Below are 20,718 nucleotides of genomic sequence, written 5' to 3'. Positions count from 1 at the left end.
GGGACACTTAAATTCTACACCACCCTAAATATATATTCATTAACACCCAATGTCCCTTTGGTAACATCTAATGAGCAGTTGCTTCAAAATATACAGTAGCTACAGCGTATTTTAACCATTTTTAGGGGACTGAAAAACATAATCATTAACTAAAGTGTACCTTTGTCAGATGAGATTCTAAATACCATCTACCAAGACCCTAAAAAAAACAATACACATCTTTTTTTTATTGTGTTTTTTATTGCTTTAAAGATTGTTTCTTTCAATGGTAGCTATGAAGCTATGTCGCCAATGTGGAGTTTATTCACATTCTCCTAAAAGAAAGCCAAACACAATTCACTTTTAAAAAGAAACCCTATACCATAACCTTTTTATCCCCAAGATTTACTAAAGCCCGACGTGAGCTACACAGAAGAAAGGAAAGACAAAGGCACAGAGAACACGTTGTATTCATACAATCTTGAATCATTGTATCTTTGCAATTTTTTTTAAGCAGCTTACTTATTTCAGACTAGCAGATTTGCATTAAAGAAAATGTAGGAGTAGTGTTCCTTCAACATAGTGCTATATAACAAAAAGGTACTCATAGTGCTGTAATCTAATGGTTATAACACTTTAGCATCTTTAATACATGACTAGATTAACGACGTGTTAGGGGGTATTATTTCAGTGTTAGACTAGCATTAGGGTAACGTGATTTAAACAATGGGAAAATTAAAGGTATTGTACTGTATGTACCAAAGACAGTGAATGTGTCACAGTTGAGAGAGAGCACGGCAGGAAAGCATTATTTGGTTTAGAATTATGAGCATTATATCATTGTATGGCCCATAAAATCCTGTAATGCGCCTAGTTTAACAATTCAGAGACCTAAGTGGTTTAACAATTCAGAGGCCTAAGTGGTCTTTGTATCTTGGTGTAATTCTTTAGTTCATCTTATCTTTGTGCCCAGACAAGAGGTACATTCTAGTTAGCCTGTCGGTGATGGGTGGATGCAGTTTGGTTTGGGTTCATATCTTGCAGATGAGAAAGGACCATTGTAGGGTTGGGTTCTTTGGTATAGATATCTTCATAAAATTTTTCAGACATTACTGCAAGGGGAAAAACACTGCGTTAGAGTATACTGTAGCATAAGCGGGTTTAAAGGGTGATAGAAGGTATGTGAGCAAAGAATTTTATGACTGACATGCTTCATTTTAAGCAGCAGGAGCAAAAAAAGAGAATGCTGAACAGATAACAATGTATTATAAATGTGAATGTAATAAAGATATATGATTGTGCCGTATTGCCGCAATGTGGCAATGGGATGCTACCTATGTACTAAAGAGAATGGTAGGAAAGAAGAAGAAAATGACGTGACAAGACACAGATCTTCATAAGGAAATACATTTATGGTGCACACCCTGGGAGCGTAAAAATGAACGTTTAATTCTGTTATTAAAATGAATAGTCACAACAAATGATGAGGATTAATGGTGAGAATGTAAAGGCATATATAATATATACAAATAAAACACAAGAACTGTGGCTTGAGAGTAGATTGTGTGTTAAAGAGAACATTGATTGATACTGATATGTCTGAGGGGCAGATTTATTAAACCGTGGGGTTGATACAATGAGTCTAATGATATGGGTATTAATGTTACAATATCCAATTGAAAGGCAACAGTAATATTGAGGTGCCCAAATTGGCTGCTGTATGCTGTAATGAATTCTATAGGTGGTTGCAATAATAATAAATTGTACTCAGCACTTGATGAGCTTGAATATCATGCTTTGAATAGCAAAGACTAGCCCTCATATAGTTTGAAATCAGTATGTAAAGGGACCCGAATGCAAGTGAATATCAGCAATTCTGATTAGTTAATAACCAACTTACCCATATGAAGCGTATAGAGAACTATAAGGCATTCGTGTCTCACACCTGTGAGAGTGGATATTTGGGAAAAGGAGTCACTCACCAGCTGCTGAAGTCAAGAGCTCTCCAGGATGCAACAAGCCCCAAAAAGTCAGAAGCTGTTTTTCCTCCAGGAACCTGAAGGTCATCTGAACTCTGGCCATTAAAGTTTCCACATGCCCCACACAGAGAGTTGGACAATCCCTGTGCCACACGCAGTGTCAGCTCTCCACTCTCACTTAGCACTATTCTCAAGTCTGAGCCAATCTGAACCAAAACAATAGCCTCCCTAATGCTGGCTGACAGCAAACCAGACACCTGAGCCGGGAGGCTTACTGAGCGTCCATTCACCTAGAAAAACAGAGATGCAAGATTACCTTCAGATGAGCCTAGAACAAGCAATACAAATTCTTGCACCCAGTACTATAATTCCATAACCGGCACAACAAACTGTCTCTTTAAACTGTTCCATAGCCATCATTCTGCAGTCCAAATACAATACAATTATTCTTTGGATAGTGGTGGTCTGTCTCTATTGCACTCACGTTAGAGATAAAGCAGCTTAGTACTAGGCCTCGGTCTGTATTCTAAAACTTAATAGGAGCTGGGGTTTTTTCTAAAAAAAAATAATAGGAGTCGTATGATGACTTACCCAGGCCTCTTTCTCCTTAGATATGGTCACCAGAGCATTACGAAGGAAAATATGGAGCCTTGCAACAGATGGCTCCCCTTTGCCACATTGTTGAATGTCTGCTATGACTCTAAACCAAGAAGCTGAATTAGTGTCACATAGAGAGGCCACTTCATAAGGACCAGGCCCCAGTGGTCCACCAGACAAGCGATCAAAAGTGCTTAACATCTTTGTGTTGACTGAACATTCGCCTTCTGTCACATAGCAGCCCCGCAACCCATCCTTGAGTTCGCATTGCTGATTGGATCTGCAGGATAGTGCCTCGCAGATAACACCTCCGGCCTGACACTTGCACTGCTGGCTGCAATCAACAGTTACAAAGGAATCACCATCCTGTAGGGGGATTAAAGTACAAGTCTCAAAACATCACATTCTTAAGAATAGTTTACAGCCAAAGGAAGGAAGTGAAGGCAAAAGGAACATAAATAATGGTTTTATGATACCTATAAAAACAACCTGCGGCTTTTAGAAACTACCACCTTACATGTAGTTTGAGCAAGGTCTCTGTCTTCAGACATTCCCAAGAGGCCCATCAGGCAAATTGGACTAACTGAGCAATAATGGTAAAAAATATATATCAAGCTACATTGTCAAGCACATGCCAGGGAATGGAAAATTTGCCCACCGTCTATTTCTTTTTCCAAGTCAAGGTAAATATCTTTAAAATGGGATTTAACAGTAACAACCAGTATTAACTTCTTTGCTATCAAATGAGAAAAATGGTCCTTACACTCAAGTATCTTCCATTGAAGACACAGCCACACTTGTCCAGAGTCACACATTTGTCTCCATCAAACACGTAGCCGGAGTCACACTCGCAGCCTTCAAAGCATCTCTCTGTACATGAGGTTGGTGCTGTGATACCAGAGCAGGTATTGCCACAGGTGCTGGTGCAAAGCTCATAATGACTATTGGCAGAACAGGATAGAGCTGGAAAGAAAAATAAATCATTACGTTTAGATACCAACTTTATAGGCAATGTGGCACCCCCCAGGTCCTTTCAGGCCTTTAATGGGACATAACAAAATCGATGAGAGCAAAGGAGCACTGCTGGTAAGAGAATCCACAAGAAAAAATCTTATAAAAAAAATAAAGGGCACAACTCCACGACTAAAACTGAAGGTAGTTTATTCCATGAATACACATGATTACACAGGGACAGAGACACAGCCCATGCACCAACGCGTTTCGTCCCGTGGGACTTTATCAAGGTGTAACATGTATACATACCTCCTAACATTTATAAGCCCCATTTCGCGCCAAAAAGTGTATTCATGTGTATTCATGAATAAACTACCCTCAGTTTTAGTCGTGGAGTTGTGCTATTTATTTTTTCTATAAGATTTTTTCTTGTGGATTCTCTTACCAGCAGTGCTCCTTTGCTCTCATCGATTTTGTCATATACCCTACCAGGATTGCACGCAAGTGGAACTTACATACAGATGATCTCTGGACTTCAAAGTACCCCTGTGGTCAGGTAATGGGCAATAGCCCTTATATTTTTACCTTGGAGCCTACAGTATATGGGGAAGTGTGTTTATTAAGGGGGTGTGCGGTCGGATCATATCTGCGGCAGTCTGGCTGACTGACCGCTTGGTCCTTTATTTTTGCCCCCCCTTTAAATCTTTATTACATACATGAGGATATGGATTTATGATAAGTTCTCGTCTACCTTTATGTCTACAGTATTTCTGTGAGTCTAAACACTTATATTGAGCGTCAGTCAATATACTTTAATGGGACATACAGAATATTCTTATTAAATGTAGAAATATTTTTATGATTAACTTACGACAGAAGGAGGGGGTTCTCCAGGAGGCAATGGTGACACCAGCTGTATGACAAGCAGCTACGTAGGCCTGCAGGTTTTTACACAGGATATCATCCTTCCCTTCCACAGCACACGAGTCATAGGTGCAGTGGTTGAAGTATTCATCTGGGTTGATCTTGGAGTGACATGCTTTAAAGGGCCCAGCTGGGTTGGTGATCATGCCACAGGATGATGTTCCTTTGTATAGCTGGATTTTGGTGGCATCACACACAGGACACTGGTCTCCACAACCATCACTGCACTTGGCTCCAGCAATGCTCACTTTCCAGGCTGCCCCAAATTCATTCACATTTTTGACGACCTGGCTGCTGGGAAGCTTGAATTCATCATTACGATCTCCATTGAAGTTGCCGCACAGGCCTCCCATTTTGCCACTATATGAACTGGGGAGACTCAGGATTACATGGAAAACTGTGTCATATAGAACCTTCAAGCCAAAGTTGGTCTGTAAGACAATATTCTTCCCTTCTTGATTTATTGAGATATCTCCATCTCTAAGGATCAATGGCAATTTGTTGAGCTCTCCATCAACCTGTGGGTACAAGTAGTAAAAGTAATCAATACTAATGCCTACTTCATTGCATTGCCTCATTCTACCTGTGTGCTGACACTGGGATTATTTGCTCACAATGCCAAGCATTTAATAGTCTGCTTGGATGTAATTTTTTTAGCATTTAAAAGTGGAGCAACGGTTAATGCATTATCTCTGCCGTGAGATATTTCCCTTCTGAATTTGTTGGAGATAAGACAGACATGTTGGTATTGTCAAGTGAGTAAAGAGAAAATGAAAGCAAACTGGGCACAAAGTGGAGAAACAGAGATGTGTTATTGTAGTTTGACAAGAAGGGAATGAAAGGACAGTGTTACAGGAGAAGTAACAGAAATTGTATTTGGGACTATTTCTTGGTATCTGTTTAGCTGCCAGGCAGGAAATTTGGAATTACCCATGTTTTACTAACTAATTTGTAAGTTCTCTATGATTTAACATTACACAATGGCTCATGCACATATGCATGGCTGTTACTAACCTTCACTTTCCACGCCATGTCTCTCTCAATGGCCACTGTGTAACCATACACAGAAACTACCACCAGCCTTGTCACCGCCACTTTTCCATTGCCATAGCTCTCATTCTCCACAACCACAGAAAATTTCACTAGCCGAGGATCATCTTTCACCACCTTTGCCAATGTGTAGGTGCAGGTGCCTTGGAAGTCAAATGTGAGCCCATCAAAGGAAATATAGTGTGGATCTCCAGAAGCCACACATTTGCCATAACTCGTTGGCTGGCACCCACGGACTCCATTCACCACTTTGCATTCCTCGTTGGGCCCGCACGTTTCTGCCCGGCATTTGACGACTCCATTGTCTCCACACTGGCACTTCTCATTGCACAGCCCTTGTGGGAAGAAAGCTTCACCCTTCTGGTAATACCTCTCCTGGTAGACACATCCACACTGGGCGATGGGGGTACACTTATCGCCACTCAGGATGAAACCATTATCACAGTGACAAGCTTCTTTGCAGGGGGAGTCACAGCCAGCAGGTGAGGAAATACCAAGGCAGGTAACAGGACACCCGTTTCCACACAATTCATAGTGACTGTTTATAGAGCAAGATGCAGCTAGAAGTAGGCAGGAAATAGATAGGAAAGATCTGTGTTAAAATACCGTTTTAGTAAATGGATCACTAATTCTCTGACCCCCACCACATACTTTATAAAATAATGACAAAGACTGAAGTATTCATGATACAATATAACACAGATAGCGGTGTTTGACATTGCGATTTAGAGGCTACATATCAACCACAGTAAAACAAAGGAGGAAGGTGTTAATGACCTTTGCTATAGCAGTAAGCCTGGGAAGTGTACTGTATATATATTTTTCTAGCACTTTTTTTTTTTTTTAGATTTATCTATACTATAATTCTAAGTTGGATTCTGTTTTCCGTTCGTTTGTATGTCAGAAGCATCGGAATCTCACAAACGGCACCACGTCGAACCACGAAACTTTCGTCTGCTGCGAATTTGTAGGTCAACGCAACTATTTTGAGCTTCCAATGTCACTCACCCCCCAAGTTATGGACATTCTAGGTTTCCCTCTGCTGGGCAGCAGTAAAAGCAGGGGGCGGGGGGCGTGGCTACTAAGGGAGGGGGAGTGTCCTTGCCTGGATGGGGCTGTGTCAGTCATTCTCACTCCGCGGAGCAGTCCCAGGGGTTCCGCCTGGCCGCCCGCCTTGCTCTCCCCCCTCTTCCTCCTTCCCTCCCTCCCCTCTCCTAGGAGTGCGCTGCAGTCCTCGCTGCCTCAAGGACACAGTATACAGTAACATTGGTAATGGACGATGTGTTGAAAGGGTCACCTTGTCGCGGTTGCAGATTGATATGTTTTGAACAAAATATTGAACTAAATGACCCATAATTGTGAGAAGTGAAAACATATTGAAATTAACAAAATAATTTGTCATATTGGACATGCATCGGGGCTTCTTTGTAAAAATAAATAAATGTGTTATTCTATTTTATTACATATCACCCAAACCAATAACCTAAATATGTTTATGTCACTTCATCAGACATGGCAGATAAATTGATGGCTAATGGTGGAAAAATTGAACATCTCATTGTAGTATTTGTCATAATTCCACTAAAACTGCTTTTATTGCTACATACAGTATAACCACTCCACAAGCAAGCAACCACGTAAGCAAGGCCACATACAGTACAGTGTAGTTGGCATATATCTTCATAATCCCACTCTTGCAGGTGTGTTCACAATACCTTCAATGTCATGTAAATGCAATGACAAAGGGCACATTTTATGAAGAGCCTGCACAGTGTTTTTGGTAAATACTGTATATCTAAACAAAGCAAAACTTACGGCAGAAAGAGGCTGATCTCCATTCTTGGATTTTGATCCCAGCAGCTTGGCAAGCAGCCACATAGATGGTGATAGCATTACAGAATGCTGACGGATGACCACGGTATTGGCATGAATCAAAAACACAATCATCGAAGTATGGTGCTGGGTCAATGGTAGAGATGCATTGACTAAATGGCCCATTGGACTTGGTGATGATTCCACAGTACTTGTCACCCTTGTAGTCTTGTTTCTTAGCCTCGGAGCATTGAGGACAATTTCCTGTGCACTCCCGGGAGCAACCAGGGACCTCACCTACTTTCCAGCTGTCACCAAACTGTGCAGAATTTGATGCTGCATTTCCATTCTTCATGTTAAGATCATCATTGGGGTTTTTGTTGTTGTTGCCACACAAGCCAGCCACAGCATTGGAATAGGTGCTTGGCAATGTCACTGTCACATAGCTGTTCCAGTCATAAGTAACAGTGACATCAAAGTCTGTTTTTATAATGCCACGATTGCCACTGATATACGCCGTGATTTTGTTAGTTTGGTAGTATATTGGTAGTGAGCTGACAACTCCATCAATCTGAGAAAGATGACAAGAAAATGGACATTTAATGATCAATATAAATACAGCAATACAGAAATACAAAATCTAGCATGCACAACATGACACTAAGATAGATACAACCTGTGTTCCTTTTTATTGTTAGTGATGTAACAAAGTAAAATTCAACTGAGTCTGTTCTTTTTCAACGTACTGTACATAGTGAATAATAGACAAAACATAATTATTAACAAGCTGCCTGTCTTGCTTTATACGTACCAAGATACGACGTGGGTAGTCAATGCTGAGGGTTAACGTCATATTATAGGCTTCTAAAGTGACGACTTTGGTGTAGGATACAGCTTTGTCGCCGCGGTTGTTGTTCTGAACCTTAACAGTAAAGCGGGTGAGAGATGCATCACTAGATGTCACTCCAACTAATTGGTAAATGCAGGTGCCCATGAAGTCAAATCTCTTGCCATCAAAAGTGCTGTAATGAGGGTCACCTGAAGCTGAGCATGTAGAGAAGCTTATTGGATTGCATCCACGGACTCCATTGACTACCATGCATCTCTCACTTGCTTTGCAGCTGGTCGGCTTACAAACCACCATGCCCAAGGTTGGGTCACATTTGCAGAGCATGCTGCAGGTGTCATCAGACCAAAATTCCTGGTTCGCTTGATAATAGAAACCGTTGTAGTTGCAGCCGCAGCTTGCAACAGAAACACATTTGTCAGCGCTGAGAACAAAGCCATCGTTGCACTGGCAGGTCTCCACACAGGCGTCCTTGCATAGTGCTGGGGCAGTTTGGTCAAAGCAACTGGCTGGACAGGCATTTCCACAGGCCTCATAGTGGCTGTTTGCAGGACAAGGTAGAACTTAAAATAAAAGAAACAATCAATTTAAATGTGTAACGAGTATTTCAAAATATATCAGCTATCCAAATGGGCTCCCAAAACGTTCATGATCATTTCCTTTAGTCTCTTAGTACCTACACTTCCCCACAGAACAATCCTCTGTGCCCCACTCTAATATGTAGCATGTCATAACAATCATAACTACAGTGTTTTAAGGAATTAAATATTGGAAAATCAATGTTGTATGTTTGCACCTTCTTACCACCTCCTTCCCCTTTCTCTTTCACTCCATCCACTATCTCACCCTGCCATTGTTATAGAGAGATAATGGAGTCACTGGGAAATCAGTATGGGTAACTAGGACTAGACTCCACAAATGTGAAAGTATGAACAGTTGGGATATGCAACAATGAGAAGATATATTTTTTGTCTCTCATGTAAGTTTCATATTTACCACATCCAGACGGTGTTCTCCAGTCATATATTTTTACTCCTTGCTTCCTGCAAGTGCTGGCATAAGCACTAAGAGCCTGGCACAGTAACGCTTTAGCACCACCATTTATACAGACGTCAAAGATACAGCTGTCAAAGAAATTATTTGGGCTAACTTTGGGGTGACACTCTCTGAAGGGTCCGTCTGCGGCTTTGCTGATGATACCACAATACTGATCTCCTCCATACAAGCCCTTCTTGCTGTCATCACATGTTGGACAGTTTCCACGGCAGAAGTCCCAGCAGAAGGGGTCTCTGTCATTGACTTTCCAGCTCTTGGCCCAATCTAAGACTGCGGTGACTGGTTTATTGTCTATGGAAATCTTGTCATCTTTGGGATCTTGGTTAAAGTTACCACAGAGGCCACCAGTAGCACCATAATAGCTGCTGGGAAGGGTGACCACCACATGCCAGTTATATTCGTAAAATACTTGAAGACCAAAATCTGTACGCACTACAACATAATGACCACTAATGCTTGCAGAGATCTTTCCATCTAGTAATGTTACAGGCAGATTAGTAACAACATCATTTATCTATAAGGGGAGACAGTGGAAAAAGAGATAAGAATACCAGTCATCTTAATGCTTTGTGGCATGCAGTATAGCAATATAATAACCTACAGTACCCATGTATACAATCTATTCTGATTTAAACATTTTAGATTATGTACCTCCCATTTGTTAGATTTGATGCTGGTAGTTTTTAACTTCATATCCATATATAAAACAAAACAAATGTTTGGGAAACTTACCCTAACTTTGCCAAACTCGCCCTTCAGAATGGAGATCTTATATTCATACACGTAGATATTGACAAGCCTGACCATGGACACTGCCTGATTCCCTCTGTTGTCATTCTTTTCATCAACTGTAAAGGGCACCAACGTGGCATCATCGCCAATGTATTTAGATAGAATGTATGAACATGTGCCCTGAAAGTCAAAGCTGTAACCATCAAAGGTGCTGTAGTGAGGGTCCCCCCATCCCCAACAGGTGCCTGTGTAATCAGGGACACAGACTGGAATTCCATCTTGAATCTTGCAGGTCTCCTTGGTCCTACATTTCATGGATTTGCATGGATCTGGAAAGAAATAATGTATTATTTGTGATAAATACAGTAATGTCTACATTTGTAATGCAGAATAGTAAATCTATTAGGAAAGAGAAGGAAAATTAAAAACTTCCAATTCAAAGAACAAAACTTTTTTGAAGGCGTGGAAGAAAACTACCCTAATATTTAAAATACTAATAATGTGTCAATAAATCCTCTATTCCTTCATTTCCACCTCTTGTTTTTTTGGGACATGGAATGGGAATTCACCAATTTAAACAAATTACTTGTTTGTCTGAGATGGGTGAAGGAATCAGACCCAATGCTGCTTTTAAATCATCTGGACAAGGTAGGACTACTGTGGAGTTTATTCACAAAAGTCTGATATCCAATATTCATCGTTAACAGACATGCAGTTTAATGTCCATTCATGATAAATATTAACTTTTTCACTTTAAAACTTAAACAAAGGGAACAAATAACTATACATATTACAGGGAAAGCTCTACTGAACAATGGCCCAAGCTGTTTACAAAAAAAACCCTGTTATTATTACTACCGCACATAGAGCACACATGAGATCTGCTAAGGTATCTGACCTTATTTCCCCCTGTAGATACTAGAATACAATACAGTACAAGTGGCTCTGAAGATTCTCACTGACAAGTTACCACATTCTGTGTATAACAAAGCTCTTCAAATGTTTTACACAAAGGCTCTGATCTGTAATTCCTATTTTACAGTTTTCTTTTTTCAACTACTTTATCATAGTAATATATTATATGCAGATACTGGGCTTACAGTACGTAATAAAGTAATGCATTTTAATGACTGACCCCCTACTACTTATTACTTTGTTAGTCCTTCCAGCAGTGCCAGAGTAAATACCAACCTACCTAACACTGCGCTGTATTTTAACATGCTTTTAACATGGAGACTTGGCTTTACCTATATTGATACATCCAACAACGCTATCCTTAATCTGACAATTTTCATCACTGGCACAACCAGTGTCCTTGCATTCAAGAGCACCCGCTGGGCTACAGGTGCAGACTTCTTTGCAGTCACTGGATAAGACCTTCTCCATCGGCTGTGAAAATACAGTAGAATATCCTCAGCATTTATACATTTAGCAGAATAGGGTGGATAAGAATTAATATAATGGAGAAACTATACATAAAAAGCAAGCAAGATGCGACAGAGGGGAAAATTAGTCAAATAAGGCATGATACATGTAGAATGAAATACAACATTAAAAACACTTACGTGCAGTGTAAAGAGATAACTTTTGAGAAAAGGAAACAATAAATAAAATGAAACTAGGTGAATCTGTATATACATAAATGATAAAGGCTCGCTTTTCCCATATTTTACTAATGTCAAAAGCAAGAACTATCCCACCCAGTAGTATGAACACGATGCACAAGATACTCACCCGGTAGTATTTGCCATTTTGGAAGCAGCCACAGTTGTCCATTGATACACAGCCCTGTCCATCAAAGTAGAATCTATCATCACACTCACAGCCCTCAGAACAGTAGGTGGGACATTTGACAGGGCTTGTGATGCCAGCGCACGTTGCGGAGCAAACATCTGCACAAACCTTGTATTTGCTATTGGCTGGGCAGCTCAGAGCTAATTTGGAGATAGAAAGGAAATGTTTGTGGCACTTTGAAATGAAGAAAATAATTCTTTGTTCTTAAATATCATGACTATTGTACACAGTGCTGAGCATAGAAAAATAACAGAGACACTGTCCCTGTCCTAAAGAACATGCTACTGTATGTGTAGTACCCAAGACATATGAAGATAATCTGACTTTCTACTGTTCACAGGCAGGAAGTATAAGTAACCGAGGCTGGACTCAAACCCACAAGCGCTGCATATTCAAACCCAGCAACTTCAAGCAGCAATATTGCACCCCCACCCCTATTTTTCTTCTTTTTTTCTTATTTGTCTATTTAAAGCATGTGACAATGTATAATTCTACATTCTTGCCTTAGCAGACTAGCGTTTGGTGCTTTTATTATAAATCTGTAAAAATCCTGATGGTGTGCCTAACTAAATGGCCGCCTTTCAGTTCCAATCAATCCTACAGTCAGTGTACAGTACCTCAACAGCTACAATGTATATATTATAAATATATATATATATATATACACATATACATATATAATAATTCTATATATACATATATATATATATATCTAATATAACATTATCTATTGTTACAGTTTACAGCTCAAACTGCTGTGAACATCGGCAACAAATTGTCATAAATAGGAAAGTGTTGGAAATATTTAGCACTGCTTGGGAGGTGGACTAAAAGGTGCTATAAAGATCAAAAGGTGCTTTAAAATCCATTAAAATGTTATTAAGAGAGGAATATGAAAAAATGCATATAATGCCACAGAACTTATCTCTTAAAAATAAAATAAGATTATACATGCTTTGCTGCTTTAACCATGCTACCTTCCTAAATACACACACACACACACACACACACACACACACACACACACACACACACACACACACACACACACACACACACACACACACACACACACTTAATATATATTTCAGTAACCATTTTATATTTCAGTAACCATTTTGTCTTCTATTATTCAGGTTTTTACTTTTAATGTATGTACTGCATTAAAACTTGATCAGGTGCTCTGGCAAGACTTCTAGAACTTTCAGCCTTGGAGATAAGGGAAGAATGTAAGCTTGTTAGCTTTCTATAAACAAAGCCTTACTCCCACATCCCCCCTTCTCTTACTCCCCTCACTCCCTAGAAATAAATGGAAGGCACAAATGTAAGCAACATTTAATCTATGTAGCAATAAATTAGGTAGAGAACGTCAGCAAATATCTCTAAGACGCTTCAGCAAAATACCTCTAGGACCCTTTTTGTCTATATAACTCTACTTGTTATCTGTAATAGACAGTCTAGTGATTTGATACAGATACATTTCAGACACGAAAGTTAACTGAAGCTACGTAGGTACAAATTAGGTTTAACTGTAGTTTAGGATATGATAATAAAAAAAAAGGGACATTTTTATTAATATAGTTTGCAGGCAGGATCAAACAGTTCTGCATTGCCTCGTCTTGGTAATTTTTGTTTGTATTATTATTGTATTATTATTTTTGTGTGTAACCAGTAACTATAAACTGTTTAAAGTATATGTTAAGCCTATAATTTTCTGTTTAACAAAAATCCAGTTTTCATTTCTGAATAACCGTCATTATTTATCCTGTATCGGGCCGTGTAAGGTGCTTCATTTTTAAGCTGTTTCAAATTGTATTGCACTGCATGTTAAAACTCCAGTAATTAATCATTTTTATTATCTGTCTTGTTCCAAGGTTTTGGCAGGATGCCCAGAAAGTTATCTCAAGTTTGTTGCAATCCTGGAGAAGAAGAAAAAAAAAGTTTGTAAACCTGTGTCTATAATTTCTTATGTTACAGGTTGTTCTCAGCAAACCAGATGTTATTTTGTGTTTTTCAGGTGTCTGTCAGAAAACAATAGCAGATTATATTTATATTCAGTAGTGTTTTGAGGTTTTAATGTAAATTTTATACCCAAAGGTTTCAGGTTAGTTTTGCTACAGATCAAGCAACTATATTTAGTTATGTTTTAAATGCTGTTATCCTTTGTGTAATGTTGTTCACATATAATAGATGTGAACAGAGGAGGGGTATTATTGCTGTTTATTATATAGCTGTCTATGCCCAGAAGTTAGATGGCTTAATCGGAAATTATTTTTAAGAATAATGCTGAGTGTCTTTTAAAGTTGGCAGTGTGCTCGGCACTTTTCAAAGAAATTATATTACGAGTAATTAGTTTGGAGTTCTATACAAAATCATTTTAACCATTTTCTTTTGGTTTGGCAACAAAGTTTTATGAATTTAAACTGTACCAAAGTCAAGACCACAAAGACTGCTTAGTAAAACAATTAGTAAGTATTGTATGCAACTAATATATTTTTGAGTCTCTCTAGGCACAGGTCAAAGTTGAAAGTGCACCTACTCGAGACGGGTTAATGGTCATGCATTCCATACGCAAGAACGTTTTTCATCACAGATGAAAAGACCCTACTACTACTACTATTACAGCAATTAAAGTGGCAGAGGTCTCTTCCTGGATCCACGTTACGCACGTGCAACTTATCCCAGCACCACCCACAGTTGCTTCAAGTTAAATTATAGCCAAGGTGGAAAAGCCAAAAGACACAGCTGCTACAGAATACAAAATTTAAACAACGAAGGAAAAAGACACAGGCAAAGGTCCGGGCCTCAACACATGAACTTTGAACTTTTTAATAATCTTTTTTCTTTGCAGGTTTTATTATTTTAATTATAATGTATATTTTATTAGGTTTGTGTAAGTAGTGTACACACAAAGATGATCGGGTAGCAACAGTTATATTTTATTTAGTAATTTTTATTTAGTTGTTATTGTCTGTGTATAGTATATATGCATACTCTTTCGTCATATAATGGAATCCTGGTAAACAAAGCCCATATCTTATGTGCAATGTAACCCAATGTACTATCTATACCCAATAGGTTGCACCCCAAGAACACGAGTTACATTTAACCCCTTGGGAAAAGGGCAATATGTTATAAGACACTTGTAGAACCATATATAAGATTTTTTTTATGAAGGTTGTAGAAATATGAGTTTGCCCTAGGGAAGTTATTGATTTTGTGTTAGAAGGATAGATAGAGGACCCTGCAACCAGACCAGGTTATGTTATTTAGGAAGAGTGGTTTCAGTGTTTAAACGACGGTGGTTGGATTTGTTCTCTGGAAGCAAAGCTGGCGGATGTTTTTGTATGTGTGTCTGTCCTACTCATTGCTCTCTATGTATGTGTTAATTACAGCAAAACTTTTGTCCAGAAGTATGCTGCAATCCTCCACCAACGCTATGTCTCTTTTCGGTGATGAAGATGTTGGCAGTCCCCCAGAAGAAGAGACCGAAGAAGAAATCAACTGGGCCGATATGATGGCCGGAAAGGAATAAAATCATGCACAATTGGATAACTGCTTGGTCCAGCAGGACAATTAAATGGTTAATTGTTCTTTAAATCGACTGTCTCTAAAGGATATGGGTGGACTGAGAAGATCGGATATAAGGATGTGAGGAATGTGGGAGGTCACCCAGGGGCCTGAATCAACCACAAGGACAATCATCCATTTTGACCATAGCAGCTCTTTTGCTGTTTTGCCATTCTGAGTAAATGCAGTATGAAAGATGTGTGTGAGGAGGATGTTTGTGCAGTCGCTTATAGGAGATATTAACCCCCACCAACACCCATTTATTCTCAGAAATGGAAATTGTGAAGAATGAGAGTAGCTACAATGCGTTAGTTATAGAGGAGCAGTGTAACTAGTCATTTTAACAAGTGTTTGTCATTTTATGACAAAAGGAGGGAACTGTTAATATATATTTCAGTAACCATTTTATATTTCAGTAACCATTTTGTCTTCTGTTATCCTAGTTTTTACTTTTAATGTATGTACTGCTTTAAAACTTGATCAGGTGCTCTGGCAAAACATCTAGAACTTTCAGCCTTGGAGATAAGGGAAGAATGTGAGCTTGTTAGCTTTCTATAAACAAAGCCTTACTCCCACATCCTCCTTTCTCTTACTCCCCTCACTCCCTAGAAATAAGTGGAAGGCACAAATGTAAGCAACACATAATCTATGTAGCAATAAATTAGGTAGAGAACGTCAGCAAATATGTCTAAGGCGATTCAGCAAAATACCTCTAGGACCCTTTTTGTCTATATAACTCTACTTGTTATCTGTAATAAACAGTCTAGTGATTTGATATAGAGCCGCACGTGTCTCATTCTTTTGTTTGACTCCGGGCCCGCTGTTCTCTGCTCACATTGAATATTTACAAGGTGTCTCTCTCGAGAGAGAGCTTTCGGCATCTGTGGAGAGGAACGCTTGCTGCGGGGCAGACAAGCATCAAAGAATTACATATTTACACACATATACTGCACTGTAGAAGCAATCAGATAGAGCTCCTAAATCAAAATTAGAGTATATTAAAACAAGACTTTACTCACGGCAGAATGCTGAAGTTCTCCATGTTTGGATGGTGACACCAGCTGCTTGGCAGGCAGCAACATAACTCTGAATATTTTGACATTGGATTTTGCCATCTCCAAGACCAGCACACAGGTCAAACATACAGTTGTTGAAATAGGCATCAGGATTAACAGTGGCATAACAAGCACTCAGTGGACCATCACTTTTCTTCAGGAACCCACAGTAGTTATCTGATTTGAAGATTTCTTTTTTCTTGTCATCACAGGCTGGGCAAGCATTGCCACTTCCACCGCATCCATCATCACAGGTCACACCAGGAATCTGAACCTTCCAGGATGCCCCAAAGGCAGTGGCATCTGGGGCCAAATTCTTGTTGGGGAGTTGGAACTCATCATTTTTATTTTCATTGTAATTGCCACACAGGCCCCCCAATTGGCCTTTGTAGTTTCCTGGAACAGTGACCACGACATGATAAACCAGATCATAGTTGACTACAACTCCAAAGTCTGTGTCAATAAGGGCTCTCATGCCATGCTGATAGGCTCGAATCTTGCCGCTTTTCAACGTTAATGGTAGGTTGTTGAACACTCCATTGACCTAAGAGAGAAACAAACAGCAGATCTTGTAATCTACAGTAAGTACAATATTCTCTGGTCCACCTACAATATTAATCAGTTTTAGCAATGTCAGCTAGCTGCACAAACGAAACTTTTCTAAATCGGATAGCAGCCACAGCTGCTATTTCCAACTAGAACATTTTGATTTCCAGCCATAAATTACCCCATAGAAATAATTTCCACCTTTCACTACTTCCACGTCTAAATTCTGTCTCTTTTATGAAGATTTCCCTTTGTTTCCATCTGCCTAAATAATAATTGATTTATATGTCTGTTGCCGTTAGGCAGTTAAACATTATTCTCATAAGTCTTCGTCATCCTTATTCATATGTGCATAAAGCTTTTATTTTTGGGTAGTTCAATGTATGACAGAGGGAACTTCTGGACATATCAGGTTTAAGGAATAAACAATTGACTTGCATTATGTGCACATATGCTTTATTTTATATATGGATTGTTGCCTTACAAACCTGGTCACAGGAAAGTTAAAGAACCACGGATATACGTATGGTATTCTAGAAGAGTTATTATATTTGTAGTGTCTGATTTCTAGAACACTCCAATCTTGACTTACCTTGATTACACCTTTGCTGTTATATTGAAGAATAAGGGTGTAACCATAGACTTCAAGAGACACCAGCTTGGTGACAGCAACCTGTCCATTACCCAATTTTTCATTTTTAACATTGATGGCAAAGGGTACCAAATTGGCATTGTTTGTGATGCTCTTTGTGAGGGTGTAGGTGCAGGTGCCTTGGAAGTCGAAGGAAAGACCATCAAAAGACAAGTAGTGAGGGTCACCAGCTGCCATACATTTGGCAGAACCAATAGCTTGGCATTTCATGAGTCCATCAATCACTTTGCATTCTTCATTTGGACCACAAGAGAAAGCCTTGCACGTGACCGCTCCACTGTTAGTACATGAGCATTGCTGGCTGCACATCCCATTGGGGAAAAAGGTTTCACCAGACTTGTAGTATTGTCCATTGTAATTGCAGCCACACTGGGATATGGGGACACAATCTCCACCACTAAGGATGAAACCATCATCACAGACACAGCCCTCTGAGCATGCAGCGTTGCATCCCAATGGAGGAGAAAGAGTTAGGCAAGTTGGAGCACATCCAGGAGCACACACATCATAGTGGCTGTTTTTACCACAGTATGGACCTGCAATTGAAATTAAAACATGTTACTCAAATGTAAACAAGATGGAGGATGCACATTCTTCATATAAATTAATTTAGAGACATTGATTTAGTGGTACATTTATGGAAGCACATCCACCTCAAACAAATGTAGCACTTTAAACAAAGTTATGTTTTGCATATATAAATCAAAGTTAAAATAAACCCTAGTTACAAATTCAGACACAAAACTTACTGCAGAATTTGGCAGATCTCCAGGGCTTTACTGTGACACCAGCATCTTGACAAGAGGTTGCATAGCTAGCGATCACCTTGCACAGAACATCTTGCCGCCCAACGTAGAAGCAAGCGTCATACACACAATCCTTGAAGCTGCCTTTTGGGTCAATCTTGGCATGGCAATCATTGAAAGGTCCACTTGTGTCCACTAGGATGCCACAACCCTCTCGGTTAGAGCGTTGACGCACTTCTAGTTCTGCTAGATTGGTGCAGTCTCCCTTATCATCCTCTGTACACCCAGGTACATTTTGTACCTTCCAGCTTTTACCAAATATTGTTGGGTTGAGTGCGACTTTGGTGTTGTTCATCTTAAATTCATTGCTCTTGTCACCATCAAAGTCACCACAAAGACCACACACAGCGCCTGCATATGTACTGGGAACTGTGACAGCAACATGGCTTTCCCAGTTGAATTTGACTTGCAAACCAAAGTTTGTCTGGAGGATGGCATTAAAGCCCTGTTTGTAGATAGAAAGCTTGCCTTTGTCAACAATGAAGGGGAGGTTGGTCAAAACTCCATCCAACTGGGAGGACAAACAGAGTGAAAATAACATGATAGATCAGTATTGTGACATACAAAATACATCACTTTGCTTTGTTGCTGATGCTAAATGGTAATATCCTTTTTAGTAAAAATAGAACCTTTGGGCTTCATTCAAGAAAACCCCAATGCTAACTACATCCCTTTATAAAGACAAATTATTGCATTTGTGTTAGATAGAATACATAAAAGCAAATATTGTACAGTAATAGGGCCCATATCTAATATGCGGAGCAAAGTCATAAGGCAACTTAAAGCCTAAGCACTTGATTTGCTGTAAGGTGTGCTATGGCTTAGCACTGCTTAGCAAATATAGGCCTAATTATTTACATATCGATCCTGTGGAGATAATGGTAAAATGAATGTATTTGTTTTGGATGATTTCAGGATTCTACAAAAAGTCACACTCCAAATTATACAATGGAGCAGATTTTTTTTCCTTTATAGTAATTCTGCATAACTTATAACTTGTAAAAGACATGGTGTGTTTTTAGTTTAAAAGTCTAAACTGTAAATAAACAAAGGTCTAATCATAACATGAATTTATTGGGTTGCAGTTCCATCAAGCACTTACCACAATCATGTCTGGGTATTGCTTGCTGATGACAATGTCGAAATTGCTGATCTTCACCTGCACTGACGTGACATAAGATACGTCTTTGTGACCTCGGTTCTCATTCTGCACATTGACCTGGAAGTCCACCAAACCTTCAATCTTCTTGCACAGCCGTGCAAACTGATAAATGCATGTACCCATGAAATCATACTTCACCCCGTCAAAGGTGATATAGTGGGGATCTCCAGAGGCCGAGCAAGTGCCGTAGGTCAGAGGGTAACAGTCTTGGATGCCGTTGGCCACTGAACACCTCTCATTAGACTTACACTTAGTGGCTTTGCATTCAACCTTCCTGTTGGTGGGATTGCAAGTGCATTGCTTCTCACACTTATTGTCAGCCCAGAACTTCTCATTGGCAATATACAGTCTACCCTCATAGATGCAGCCACAGCTGGCCTTGGAAATGCATTTGCCTTCCTCCAGTACATATCCATCCTTACACTCGCAGGTCTCCACACAAGACTCAGAGCAAGTGGAGGGGGTAGCATCATCATTGCAGGTGGAGGGGCAAGCATTGCCACAAAGCTTGTACTGGCTGTTTTCAGGGCATGGCATTGCTGGAAAAGACAAAATTAGGTGTAAGCCATTAGTGTACTTGCGAGATCTTCCTATTTGTAACAGTTTGCTGAAAAATCTATATCGTTTTCTGTGATTAAGGTTCTCTGTTCACAATGCATACCAAGAGGTGATTAAGATATCACTTTTTTCCATTCAAGATCTCCTTGATAAGGTTCTTTATGCAGTATGTTCACAGGTATAATTCAATGTACACCAAAGTTGCTCTACCCACTGAAATAGAGAAGGGTTTCCATGGGAGTGTCTAACAACACATGCATTGTCATGTTCATTGGCTAATTGTCAGGATTCCTTTTCAAACTCGCCATCTTGTTGCAAAAAGTAACGTAACTGAATTAATAACTGAGTTAGTTTTGTATTTTTTATTTTTTTTAATATTGTGTTTAAATATACATACTGTATATATGAATTACTTCCTACACAGAACCATTCACTAGAGAAGTGCTGAATCGTGTATGTAAAATTATGCAATTGTGTTTTAAGCCTATCTTTATTCGGTGTGGTGTTTTGATAAAGTTAGATACTGACATGAGACAGGTAACCCAGTCTTTAGCCAATGGATATCACACAAGCTCACATCCTTCACAAAAATAAGAAACTGAAGAGTGAATAGACATGCAATCTAAGATCTCCATCTTGTACTTA

General features: G+C 39.4%; 1 protein-coding gene across 1 annotated transcript in view; it reads right to left on the bottom strand.

The window, feature by feature from the left end:
- Nucleotides 1-226: 226 nt before the first annotated feature.
- LOC142497812 (IgGFc-binding protein-like) overlaps nt 227-20,718 on the bottom strand; it is a 44,969-nt gene continuing 24,477 nt past the window's right edge. Inside the window, exons 5-20 of the mRNA XM_075606162.1 lie at nt 19,456-20,054; nt 18,297-18,864; nt 17,488-18,083; nt 16,314-16,893; nt 11,665-11,864; nt 11,178-11,319; nt 9,931-10,259; nt 9,139-9,712; nt 8,107-8,705; nt 7,299-7,866; nt 5,448-6,043; nt 4,381-4,951; nt 3,319-3,518; nt 2,550-2,921; nt 1,962-2,248; nt 227-1,091 (exon numbers count right to left, since the gene is read on the bottom strand). Coding sequence (XP_075462277.1) covers nt 1,082-1,091; nt 1,962-2,248; nt 2,550-2,921; nt 3,319-3,518; nt 4,381-4,951; nt 5,448-6,043; nt 7,299-7,866; nt 8,107-8,705; nt 9,139-9,712; nt 9,931-10,259; nt 11,178-11,319; nt 11,665-11,864; nt 16,314-16,893; nt 17,488-18,083; nt 18,297-18,864; nt 19,456-20,054 — 6,791 coding nt within the window. The 3' untranslated portion in view covers nt 227-1,081. The remainder of the gene's footprint in view (nt 1,092-1,961; nt 2,249-2,549; nt 2,922-3,318; nt 3,519-4,380; nt 4,952-5,447; nt 6,044-7,298; nt 7,867-8,106; nt 8,706-9,138; nt 9,713-9,930; nt 10,260-11,177; nt 11,320-11,664; nt 11,865-16,313; nt 16,894-17,487; nt 18,084-18,296; nt 18,865-19,455; nt 20,055-20,718) is intronic.

The sequence above is a fragment of the Ascaphus truei genome, chromosome 6 (assembly GCF_040206685.1).
Source record: "Ascaphus truei isolate aAscTru1 chromosome 6, aAscTru1.hap1, whole genome shotgun sequence".
Classification (NCBI taxonomy): Eukaryota; Metazoa; Chordata; class Amphibia; order Anura; family Ascaphidae; genus Ascaphus; species Ascaphus truei.
The sequence above is the reverse complement of the archived record's forward strand: the minus strand, read 5'-3'. Positions and strand labels throughout refer to the sequence as shown.